At 39.2% G+C, this 12698-nt stretch overlaps 2 protein-coding genes across 2 annotated transcripts; one reads left to right on the top strand and one right to left on the bottom strand.

Moving 5' to 3' along the window:
• The first annotated feature begins 482 nt into the window (after nucleotides 1-482).
• LOC137708115 (mitochondrial uncoupling protein 5-like) lies at nucleotides 483-1815 on the top strand. Its single transcript, XM_068447111.1, has one exon. The coding sequence runs from the start codon at nucleotides 754-756 to the stop codon at nucleotides 1705-1707; it is 954 nt and encodes a 317-aa protein (XP_068303212.1). The 5' UTR covers nucleotides 483-753; the 3' UTR covers nucleotides 1708-1815.
• A 595-nt stretch (nucleotides 1816-2410) lies between these two features.
• On the bottom strand, nucleotides 2411-12424 carry LOC137708105 (rho GTPase-activating protein REN1-like). The gene is made up of 23 exons (XM_068447101.1): nucleotides 12313-12424; nucleotides 12050-12138; nucleotides 11777-11860; nucleotides 11200-11313; nucleotides 10995-11062; nucleotides 10827-10905; nucleotides 9955-10102; nucleotides 9309-9428; nucleotides 8796-8873; nucleotides 8315-8370; nucleotides 8140-8218; nucleotides 7135-7219; nucleotides 6443-6686; nucleotides 5975-6181; nucleotides 5431-5745; nucleotides 5192-5241; nucleotides 4838-4898; nucleotides 4631-4714; nucleotides 4360-4473; nucleotides 4102-4271; nucleotides 3839-3905; nucleotides 3313-3477; nucleotides 2411-3019 (listed from the first exon to the last, which is right to left on the bottom strand). The coding sequence occupies exons 2-23, from the start codon at nucleotides 12077-12079 to the stop codon at nucleotides 2684-2686; spliced, it is 2754 nt and encodes a 917-aa protein (XP_068303202.1). The 5' UTR covers nucleotides 12080-12138; nucleotides 12313-12424; the 3' UTR covers nucleotides 2411-2683.
• Between the last annotated feature and the right edge of the window lie 274 nt (nucleotides 12425-12698).

Genomic DNA, 12698 nt, shown 5'->3' with positions numbered 1-12698 from the left:
TCCAACGCGGGGGTAGATGCAATTAAAAATGAAAAATGACGTGTCAAATTTTCAAAGGTTGGGAGACCCGGTGCCCCAAAAAGTTAGGAGGCACAGAAGGACGGCTGTCCTAGGGCTACCATTTGGCTTGACCCTTTGTCATGCTTAGAAGTCAAGCTTAATTAATACCCAATAAAATTCCAAAAAGGCCAATAACTTCCATAGCTGGGATGCAGTTGTTTCTTTTCAATCTTAAATAGTTATTTTTAAAAGTTGTAAGAGGAGAAGGGTATTTTTGGCAGTTTGAATGTTTTACTAGATCTAGGGCAGCAGCACAAACCAAAAGGGTCCCAGACATCAATCAACCGAAACGCGTGCTATGACTCCCACCAAATTTTACTAGCCACGGCGCATCTCGCCCATCTCCTTCCCCCCTCCTTCCCCACTTCCTTTCCTTCTTGGTACTCCTCTCCGTTTCCCACTATATAAGTACACCCCCAACGCCCTCACCCTCCAACTCAACCATTCAGACACATTGCTACTTACTTACAGCATATGTCTCAGAGGCCCAACGTCCCTCACTCCTCCTCCATTGCCTTTGCCCTCCACTCCCACCTCTTAATCTCCAGTGATATGAACCCTAATTGGTCCTCCTAAACCCATCCATTCAATTTTGATCCTATTTTTTTTTATTCTTTCATTCATTTTTTAACAGACGATCCCAGAAGAAGGGAAAAAAACCCCAAAAGATTCGACCTTTGATTCGATTGGAAAATGGGTATCAAGGGATTTGTCGAGGGAGGCGTCGCTTCCATTGTCGCCGGCTGCTCCACCCACCCTCTGGATCTTATCAAGGTCCGTATGCAGCTCCAGGGCGAGAACAACCCCGCTCGCGCCGCCGCCCCCCAGCCCATCCACAATCTCCGCCCCGCTTTTGCTTTTAATTCCCATTCCGCCACCCTTGTTGCCCCGCAGCCCCCACCGGCCGCCGTACGTGCCGGTCCAATCTCGGTCGGAGTCAAAATTTTTCAGACCGAAGGCGTTAAGGCGTTGTTTTCGGGAGTCTCAGCAACAGTTCTCCGCCAGACTCTGTACTCCACCACCCGAATGGGCCTCTACGAAATTTTGAAAGTCAAATGGGCCGACCCGAACTCCGGGAACCTGCCACTGGCCCGCAAAATTTTTGCCGGGCTTGTCGCCGGTGGAGTCGGAGCCGCCGTCGGCAACCCCGCCGATGTGGCCATGGTCAGGATGCAGGCCGGCGGCCGCGACTACAAGAACGTGATCGACGCGATTGCCAAGATGGCGAGGAGCGAAGGGGTTCTTAGCCTGTGGCGCGGGTCCAGCCTTACGGTGAACCGCGCTATGATCGTGACGGCGTCGCAGCTGGCGTCGTACGACCAGATCAAGGAGGCGATTCTAGATAGGCACTTGATGAAGGACGGCCTTGGGACGCACGTGACGGCGAGTTTCGCGGCGGGGTTTGTGGCGTCCGTGGCCTCGAATCCGATCGACGTGATTAAGACGAGGGTTATGAACATGAAGGTGGAGGCTGGGCGGGACCCGCCCTACACTGGGGCCCTCGACTGTGCCCTAAAGACCGTGAGGGCGGAGGGGCCCATGGCCCTTTACAAGGGCTTCATCCCTACGATTTCGAGGCAGGGGCCGTTCACTGTGGTGCTGTTTGTGACCCTTGAGCAGATCAGGAAGGTGCTTAAGGACTATTGAGAGTCGGAGTCCGACCAATTACCATGATGAAAATTAATAATATTATTATTATTTTCGACTATGGCTATTATTATTGATTAATGAAATTTTACCTTTGGAATTTGGCTATTGATTTTTTTTATGGGTTAAATTGATTTATAATTCAAGTAATTTTTTCGCTATGCAAATAATCCGATACCCGATTAGCAAGAAAGAAGCGTTTTGAGGTTATTGGATATTTGATCCTTGAATTAAAAATAAGTTAAATAACTAAAAATCTGTGCATATTGATATCTGAATACGATGAAAATTTTATGTCCATCCAAAATAAAAAGTTTAGTGTGGAAAAAAAAAATTCTATTACAACCAATGTTAGAAATTTCTATTACAACTTTATTAACATGGTTTTGATCATTTGCATCACCCTATCCAAATACCTAATTAAATTTCATATAAATAGGAGTTATTTTTCAATTTTTATGAACGAGTTTAAAAAGAACAAATTTCGTATTTAAATTCTATTGTTCTTTTGGGTTAACCAAACATGATAATTCAAAAATTCTAAAAAATAAAATCCGCAATTTCAATTTCCTTCATTTTGAAATTTCTTAGTAATCGCAAATTTCCTCATCCAAACAATGTAAAGAAATTTGCATAGAAATGAGCTTTTCTTAAGCGAGTTGTTATTCACACTTCATAACAGTGTTTCAACAGTGTGAATGCATTGGTATTAATAACGAACTCTGTTCGTAAAATCATTTGATATTAAGTTCAACAATGAGACCCAAAAACTAAAATTGTTTTGCAGAAAATTACATATTCATTCATCCGTACAAGTACAACGCACGCAAATAACTGAGCAATTTGTGCTGTGTGAGTGCCTGACAGCATAAATGAACAGTTTGGGGTTGCAGATAAATCAGTTTTACTTCAAGGAAATGCTTCATCTGTACACACATCCCTCTCGGCCTTAACGCAACTTGTAAAACATTTGTTATCATCTGGTGTCCGTCCTCGGAGAAGTTTTCTGTTTACTACTCTCTACAACTCGACCTTTCTCCACGGTAACAGACAAATGGCTCTCCGATTTTCCTCTGTCCAGGCTATGCTGCTGCTGTTGGCTTTCCGGTCTCTTTCCTCCTCTCTCTGAATGACTCTCCGCTTTCCTAAGTTTCTCCGGCTTCTCTGACATGTATTGGAGCGACTGACTTTTAACCAAATTTTGAGCAGGACCATGGCCTTGAAGCTCATTTGCTATTTGGCTCCGCCGCTCCTTCAAAAAATTCAGTCGCGATGTCAACTTCGTTATTGCTGAAGTTGTGGAATTACCTCCCTGTTATGCCACAGGCAAAGAGGTATGTAACCATTTCTACCTTTCTATCTAATCACAGAAAGAAATCAGCTCGGAATAAAGCAACAAGTATAAACATAAACGTTTTCTAGTTTATTCAATCGGCGTTGTAATCCTTCCCCCATTAATCAAAGTATCCAATCCATAATAGTAATCAACATCATCAAAATGAACGACGGAATGCATACGTGCAATGTGGAAATTGAATCTTCAATTTGATGGTAGTCTATTGGTTAAAATTCCTATTGAATCAGAACTAATGTGACCAATCTTACCTCACCCCCACCACCTTTCTTGGAGTTCGTTGAAGCAGTAGGCTTGGCTACCACTGGCTCTACTGCAGATGAATCAGCTGGCAGCCCAACAGACCGGGAGTTGCTTTTGTTTGCTGCATCTATCTTCTTTTCATTCACATTTTCCGTTCCATCTTGATGAGTATCCTGTTCAACATGCCCAGATATTAGTTCGAACAAATTTATGACTTTTAACGAATACACTTTAGCACGAACTGCTTGTTAAGTTCATCCTACAAGGTTTCTAAAGGCTTAATTTCCTTTCTTTTTTTTTTTTATGCAAAAGATATTCTACTTTGAACTAATCCAAAGTGCCGAGAGGGAATAACTCGGGTGCATAGGCTGGACCACTTCTGCTCTAGCCAATGTGACTATGCCCACATCTGCTTCTAAAGGCTCAGTTTAGCTTAAAACATAGTTGGACAAGTTTCAAGACCAAATAGTACAAAAATTAAGTTAATCACGACATTTGTTCATGTCGATATCTCAAATGTCAAAATAAATGTACCTTGCTTCTTGACGATTCTGAATGTGAAGGGACTATGGTTTCGCTGTCCTGTCTATCTGTCGTGTGCCTAAAAATGACACAGAAAAGGGGAAAAAGAAAGTGCAAATGAGTTATCAATGGATGGCTATGTCTGCATCTTCATGTAACTTGCATTCAAAAACTTTTAAGCATTAATTATTATAACCACAGATCGCGAACTATCCTTGACAAAAATAGATGAATGATCTAACAAGAAAGCATCATGAAATAACTAAAGATCTCACGGTTTTGCTTGATGATCGCGACTATTTCTGGATGAAATGGAAGCATCAGCCATAGGGCCATGGTTTCGATCACGCTGTTGATTAAGCTGCATGCCAAGATCATCAACCTTCTTGTTCAAGTTGGCAACATTCTCCTCTGCCTGAGCTATTTCAGTAAGATCTGCCCTTGTCTATATAGCACATATGCAAGTTAAATCATTTGGTGCATGATAAAAAGTTCTTAGGCCATACCATTTTAAGCGCACAATCAATACTAACTTTTTCATCAACTGTGGCTACATTGGGCACACGTCCCCCCTTCCCTTTTAGTCCTGCTTCAAGAGCTGCTGTTAAATCCTTCTCCTTCAGTAACTGTTCCTGTAGTCTTGCCACCTACAAGTATGTCAATGCCCAATATCAGTATTAGCTTCACCCTTCTTGGCTAGTCACTTGATAACCATTAAATAATAATCGAACAAGCATTATATTCTACGGTTCCAGAAGCATGTTTTGCTAATAAGAAAATTTGTTCTCTCAGTATGGAATTTACATCTTGCTCGAGAGCTAGGCGACGCTCATGCAAGGCCGTCTTCTGTCTCTCCAGACTTGCTTGTAGAGCAGCATTCGCTTCAGCCTGTAAAGGAAACTAACAACTAAGTATCACAAATTCCAAACAACTTGATACAAGGTTTTTTTATTTTATTTTATTTTTATTTTATTTTTGACGAAGATACAAGGTAATTGGAAAGTGAGATACCTCTTCTGCAATTCTGTTTTCTAACTCAGATTTAGTCATCTCAAGCTTCTGGATTTCAGCCCTTCATATAGGAGGAAAAATTAGATGTTAGAAAGAATAAACCACATGACCTGAAGAGAAGCTTCATAAAAAAATATACTAATGGCTGATCTTGAGTAAGTAAAACACTGATACACTTGGAAAAAATATACCACTGATGCATGCTCATGTGCGTGCGTGTGCCTGTATGTATGAAGCGTGCAATACAGGGCATCTACTGACATTAAACAAGATACAAGATTCACGCGAAAAAGATTATAGGCAAATCTCTATGAGGGGAAGAAACTCTACAGAGATGAAATATGCATCACTTACTCTTCCTCAAGGCCGTAGTCAATGGACTCCATGGAAAGGTTCCTCTTTGCCTGGACCCGAATCCCACCACCCATCAAAAGAAAAAGGTAACACAATTAACAAAAACTCTCTGAATGGAAACAGTTAATGGGAAAATTCAAAGTCCGTTCCTGGATAACATAATCTAGGAAGGTATAAATAATGATGAAAGGCCTAATAAGCAAAAGACTGTATCACCAATCCAGTAAACATAGACTTACAGCGGTACGTCCCCAACCAGTACGATTCCTGCCATGCTCAGGTTCATTAGATATAGTTGAAGATTTTTGGATGGATCGGGATGGAACGGGTGGCTGGTTCAGTGAACTTATTTCTCTAGAAACCTCTTCTACTACAGATGACTCATTAGCCTGCTCTAGCGCATTGGTTTTACTTAAGCTCAGTTCATTCTTACTGCTCTCTACAGCATGTTGAGGCTGCAAAACTTTAATTGAGCTTGATGACAATTTCTCGTGAGCTTTGCCATCATTGCCTCCATGAGGAGACTTCACACCTAGTCTTAAACCGTCATCATCCTGCAAACAGTGAATATGTTATACATGAATCTCCAAGTTTTTCTGGCAACGGAAACAAACAGTAAGACATGAACAAAAACCAGATTGCTAATGACTGGCACTTGAAAGCACTAAATCTCAACGACAAGGTCTTGCACTAATATATTGAAGGACTAAGTACGTAGGACTTTTAATCATCACACTGAATGTATAGTTTGATGTAGAAAAGTCATGGAGTATAGTAACGAGCCTTATCATCATGCCGATCCTTGTCTTCAGATTGACCACTCTCACTGCACGTTCCATCTCCATCAGAAACAATTTCCACGTCTTCATCCCCTGTTTCTGCATCAGTTTCATCATCTTCATAGTAATCGTCATCATCAGTTGCCCCCTCGGTCTCACTTTCACTATCTTCTGTGTCACTGTATAGTTCCTGGGACAGGGGTCCACCTTCCTGCAAATACATGGAGAAAGAACCGACTTGGTTCAACTTCCAAATTATGAAATATTCTCAACATCATAACTATACAGAAATCCGGAGTCCCAACTATTCATGTGAAATAATTCACGACTCTAGAGTGAGCTAGTCGAAAATCTTTTTTGAAGAACAACATTATGAATAGAAAATCTTCATAGCTCAAAACCAGACCAGCGCAAAGTAGAAAGTGTTATCATTAAAGTAATGGTATAAGGTAAAAGGCTTCTTGGAGCGTACCCCAAATATGTGATTATACTCCTCCAACAAAGTTATAACAATCGCTTGAGCATGATTAGCGGCAGCAGCTGCTTGCAATAGTTGAACAGAACCATCACCCCCCACATCAATATCATTGTCAACTTCACAATCCCCAGCTAAGAGTGGACGAAGAAGCAAGGGAGCCATACAAGCTGCAACAGCTGAGCAGCTCATCCGGTTCACAGCTTTCTGAGCAGCCACACTTTGCATCATCAAAAGAATTCTGAACGGAAAAATACAAATTAAATTTGAAAAATTATAACCGGGCATTATATGAATGCAAGATAGTAAAGCGAGCGAGATAATACTAGGAACAAAAAGGAAATCTCCCAAAACTGGTTTCCAAAGATAACTGAAGTTTATGCAAGCAAATGGCATAACTACCGCTAGGAATCTTACTAAAAAGATAACTATTTCTAGTAATCTTTGCTAGCACAATAATTTGGCACCGCACAAGCATGTTAAAACTTCTTTTAAGAGAACGCCTGATACTTAAAGAAACGAGGAAAACAAATCTAAAGGTCAAATTATTAACAAACGAAAGCAATAATCTATTCAATCAAACATGGAAAAAGATATCAAAGCTTTAGATCAACTGCACGCGCAAAACACACTCATAGAAAAAATGAACGAAACCAAAACTCAGAAATAATGAAGTAACATAAAATAACCTTTGCAATAAATGGCGATTTGGCTCCGGGAATGTATCACATATTGTTGTGCGCATAGCATTGACTCTACCACCACGATCATTACCTAATCAATGGGAAATTTGTATTAAGAAAGTAGAACAACAGTAATACTAATATAACACTGTAGTCTTATACAACAAATCTTGAGTAGAAGATGGCACGCACAGACTTAAAGGCCAAACTGGAACGGTTGAAAATTTAAAACCTCCCCTCTCAAGAAAAACCCATTGACATTTAGGCATAACTTAAGTCAAACTCTGGGAACTTTTGTGTAAACAAGGATCTCCAATTTATCTTTCTATATCTGAGACGACAACCAGATAGGAAGGGATGGTTCATTCATTCCATTGACAGAAGTCTAACTAGAAAAAGATCTCTCTATTACTTTCAGATGTGGGAAAATGGACCTTCCTTGAGCAAGTAGGGTCAATGGTTTGGCAATAACAAAACATTAACCCAACAAGCGCTCACTGAACCCTCACTAGGTTTCAAATAATTTTCACCATCACACACCACTCCAAATTCACAAAACAAAAACAAAAAAATCCAGGAAAAACTCTCCAGTAACATCGTGCTTTTGAAGCTCGATTTCTCTTTTCTTTGTTTTCCCTGTTAGAAAATAGAAACTCTACTGATTGACTTCAAACATACAGCCAGGCCAAGAAAGAATGTAGATCAAGGTAAATGAGGCTTCATTGAGTTCGCCCTAATAGATAGATAGCATGACAGCATACGTACGTAAAACTTTATATACATATATATCTTATTTTCCGGTATCAGAACAACAAGAATAATTCTATTTAAAACAAATGACAACACCTATGCATATCATAAATTATAAACTGATATTACAAGACTGTTAAAAGAATCAGCGGTTCTATGTGATAGTTTTTTAGCCCAACCTTATGACACAATAAATATCATAAAATTAATTGAAAAAGTACTAAGAAACAGATGATATAGTTTAAATCAGATGTACCGTACCAGATTTACGAAAGGCATCTAGTAGTGCATTACAACAAGACGCAGGGACCGGGGAAGATGGCAACGCCCGGAGGACGTACTGGAAGTTTGCATCAAGAAAGAAAATATAAAACCAACTTTCAGAACATTCTATAATCAACACGAAGAAATCAGCATTTATTATCAAAATAGATACCTTGACACAATCAGCAATAACATGTGCATCCTCCTCAGAAGAAAACTCAGTTTTCCCTGATACATAAAAATACAACCCGAAAATATTATAGATATAAACAAGTCAATGCGCATCATGGAACTATACTATACGTCCCTTGGCTGGATCAAGCAGCGGGGTTCCTTCAGAAGCTCGAAAAAGATCAGTTTTTAGATTTTTTTTTTTTTTTTTCCATTTGTACAGCTCCACAAGCCACCAGTGATAAACTGAATTTAGATTCTAGAAATTAATTTAAAACAGCCAATCCTGAATAAAAATATAAAATTTGGATCATTGAAAAAATTCGGAGATATATAATTCATAACCTTACTTGAGGGATACCTCAATAGAAGGTGACTGTATATATAAATGGTCCATAACAGCTCCATTGAACGATAAATATATAACTTTGAAAAAATGGTGACGAACACCAAATATTATTAAAAATGAAGGTAACACTAACCCTGTTCATACGCTCTTATTCGACTCTCCACATCTTCAACGTCTGCAGCTTGTCGTAAGATCCCTTCTACTTTGACTCCTATTTGTATCAAATGATCAGATACATATTTCGAACAAGAAAAGACATTAATCTATTTCAAAACCAATAATGGAAGAGGTCATACAGACTTAAGATTGCTCATACTCGAATCAAAACCAATAATAATAATAGATCATACGATCATAGCACTGCTGAATAGAACCGTATCCCATATATCGTATAAAAAAGTTTCCAGTTGAACTAAACAACTGAGTCCGGGGAGGACTAAAAATTTTGCAACGGATATGCATTAAAATATAACATCCAAACAGAAGACTAGCTGTCAACTAAGGTTTCTCAGATGGTGCAAGCATCAAAAACGTTCCCAAAAGCACGCGAAAAGCCAATCTACTACAAGAACTGGTATATATGTATATTATTAGACCACCAAGGTAAGTTGAAATGACATCTGATAGCGAGATATGAAGAACCCACCATATTCTTCCACAAACCTAAGGGCTTTTTCCAAGAAGGACGGAGCTCCATCAACATCTTCCAAGGCCAGCAGAACAGGCACTCCAATGACTGTAGATTTCACTGGCTTCTTATCCTTCGCTGTAAAGAAAAACAGACAACAACAATATTTCAATGAGGTGGTACAAGGATAGCAAGAAAAAGTTGAAAAAAAATAAAAAAATCCAATGCAAGACCCGATCATAAGAAAACTTGTCTTACAGATACTAGCTAAACAATCTGACAGTGGCGAAACATTCTACATATAAAAGCACAACTCGTCTCTTTGTATTTTTAACTGGCTAATTGAATTTGTAAAATGGCTTGAAGTTACATCAATACTTGACTAGTTTTGCTATCTTACCATATTGTTTTGCGCTTGAACTCTAAGTTAAATAAATATACTGAAGTTTTCTCCATTTTTCTTACAAAGTACAAAGTTTCGTTTCTGGTATACGGTATACCACATAAAAGAGATATAATAGACGATTAGGTAATGTATGATTTAACACCAAATACTGGTTTAATGAGACTATGGGAACAGCTGTAAGAAAAATGCACACTGGATGGCATAAATATGTGCAGTATTAAACACTATGTCTTGAGAGACACTGTAAGAAGAGCATACACTGATCCGCAGAACCATCAACTGCCTCAGTCTTATCATTCCCTAAGATTCCATTTTGCCCCATAGCATGAACGCCACCACTTGGGGATTGTGACAACGCATTTTCAAGTGCAGTCTTCCACTCATGTAGATCCTCCAATGTTTCAGCCTGCAGAAGAGGTACAAAAAAAAACAAATCAGCAGAAGATAGAAAGATCAACATCGTCCATATATAACTTTTGGTCGAAAGGATTTCTAACAAAACTTTGTTTTTAACCAACTTCTCAATGTTTTCCATAAAAATAAACGCATTTTACTTTTATAGAAAAGAGTATATCAATGAACTCCTATGAAATGGTCTCATGGAATTTCCACACAACCAATGCAGTGTCCCTAACAAGCAGTGCCTCATAAAGTCCTGACTTGGCCACACAACCAATGCAGTGTCCCAACAAGCTTGAAATGTGGTTATGATAGAATACGATGACACCAAATAAGACCTAAAGTCAATTAATCAACAAACATTTACCTTCTTTAAAGGGAATGTATGGAAAAAAATTGTATTCAAAATACCATCAAAACAATAATTCATCACCCTTATAGGAAGACAATTTTATCATGCAAAGAATACAGGACAACGAACACAGAAGATTTTACTGATGGATCATCTTTATCCATGAGCGAACAGCAGATTTATGTGAGGAATTTGTTTTCTGAGTCAGTTGAATATATTCTTTTATGAGGATGTTATCAATAGAAACTGTTGTGACTTGCTAAAATTAACTTTCTTATTTCGGGAAAAGCAGTTGTAAATCTAAAAATTCCACCAAGGAAAAAGGAGCATTTCAAGTTTTCAACCAAGCAAAATAATCGGGATAAAAAGGAAAGCACACCTTAAGTGTGAAGGCTCGTCCATCACGGCCATCTGGAAAGAGCACTGTCAAGAGTTTCTTGTCTGCTTTGACAACCACACTAGAAAAATTGTACAATTAAATGACGTGAGGTTAGCAGTAATACAAGAGCAGAACAGCAGATCATTATAATTCGAATTACAAGCCAACCTGCCTGAATTGTTGAGGTCAATACCACCCAGGGTCAAATTCACTTCACTCCCCTTTAGAGCAGCACTCTGGCAATGTAGAATAATTGTAAATGAAACATTCGGGGAGAGAGGGGGAGAGAGAGAGAGAGAGAGAGAGTAATATTGTCTACAAGAAGAACAGATGCAAGCACATGCACACTCTTTAGCAGAAAAGAATTACTTACTGGATCACTTCTGAAGAAAACGAGTGATGTGCGGGTTAAGATAAACCATCTTTTCTTCCAGGACGTCCATCCAATTCCTTTGGATGATATAAACAACGGCCCACTCTTGAAAATCTGCAAAACAGCTTATACTTCAGAGTGCATAGTTTTACTTTGGTTAACCAAGAGATAACAAACAAGATATTACATGGCAATGAATAGCATAGGACATTATTTCACCCTCTTGCATATAATTACTCACGAGCACTAGAGTCTCGAGTGCGTTTGTCTTTTTGCAAATGGTATAGTTCTATTCTAATTGTCAGTTGAAAAGCTTAGGTTGCAACAACACAAAAAAAAAAGCTACAATTCTCTGGCATTGCAATTTGCAATCATATGTTGTTATTCCTTTTCACAGAACTTTGTCCTTGACATTTTAGCTGCAAGAAATATATGCTTCCTACGAGGTAAATTAGCAGGATCTGCCAAGCATAGGGGCCGAACATGGTATTGTTGAATGATGAAAATGAATATTAGATTTATGTAAACATATTCAGCCACGATGAAGTTATGATTGAATATAAAATAATGACATTACCGTGTTGCCACCACGAGAAGGCTGAGATTCAGGTGGACCAGGGCCACCAGATGGGGGAGGAGGAGGAGGAGCATCGCCTTCTCCCTGAAACACACAACAATCCGATAAATTTCCTTTTCACCACGCCACAATTTATGTACATTCAGATTGAGTCTGCCCTTGTCAATTTGCCTAACAATTAATATGCATGTGCAATATCTATGTGGATTCCTGTAGAGTGAAGCTATTAGAAAAAGGAAAGCGGAATTTGTAATTAAACCAAAATATATATACCTGAGGCGCATCGGTGATTCGGTTAGTCATCCTCTGAGGGATTCCAGAGTCACAGAATCATATCCCACACGGATCAGCACCACCGGTGCCTACATTGATCAAAAACTAAACAATGTAATCCAAACGATCAAACCCAGAAACCAAAACCAACACAACCCCACAAAAGCAACACCATTTCTCATCAAACAATCAAACCCATAATCCATTTTACCAATAAGAAAAAACCCAATTCACCAAAATCACAAAAAAAAAAAAAAAAGTACCTTGTATGGAAAATCGAAATGCGGGTTGTTGTTGTTGGATTGGAAAGAGAAAGGAGACGATGGAATCTCTTTCTTTTTCTTCTGATTTTTTTTTTTTTTTTTTTTTTTTTTTGCTGAGAGATTAGATTAAAGAGAGAGAGAGAGAGAGAGAGAGAGAGAGGGGGGGAGAGATTGTTGTGTTGTTGTTCCCAACAGAAACAGAAAGAGACACAGACACAGAAACAGAAACAGAAAGAAACCTGGGGTGTGGTGGTGGGTGGTCAATCACGAGCCCAAAGAGAACGGGGCAGTTGTACACCGATTCCTGGTCTTTCTTCCTTCCAACGTGTTGGAGGGAAAACGGTGCAGGCCCTCTTTTGGTATTTCACCAATCCTCCTCTCTCTCT

Source organism: Pyrus communis, chromosome 1, assembly GCF_963583255.1.
Source record: "Pyrus communis chromosome 1, drPyrComm1.1, whole genome shotgun sequence".
NCBI lineage: Eukaryota > Viridiplantae > Streptophyta > Magnoliopsida > Rosales > Rosaceae > Pyrus > Pyrus communis.
The sequence above is the reverse complement of the archived record's forward strand: the minus strand, read 5'-3'. Positions and strand labels throughout refer to the sequence as shown.

What these genes read in the sequence shown, in the direction of transcription:
- LOC137708105 (XM_068447101.1), bottom strand. Translation starts at nt 12,079, where the DNA reads ATGACTAACCGAATCACCGATGCGCCTCAG. An exon ending in TGATGGTTCTGCGGATCAGT is followed by an intron (nt 9,429 to 9,954) that starts GTATGCTCTTCT and finishes TTTTCTTTACAG; the next exon opens with CGAAGGATAAGAAGCCAGTG. An exon ending in GACTACGGCCTTGAGGAAGA is followed by an intron (nt 4,899 to 5,191) that starts GTAAGTGATGCA and finishes TCCTATATGAAG; the next exon opens with GGCTGAAATCCAGAAGCTTG.
- LOC137708115 (XM_068447111.1), top strand. Translation starts at nt 754, where the DNA reads ATGGGTATCAAGGGATTTGTCGAGGGAGGCGTCGCTTCCATTGTCGCC.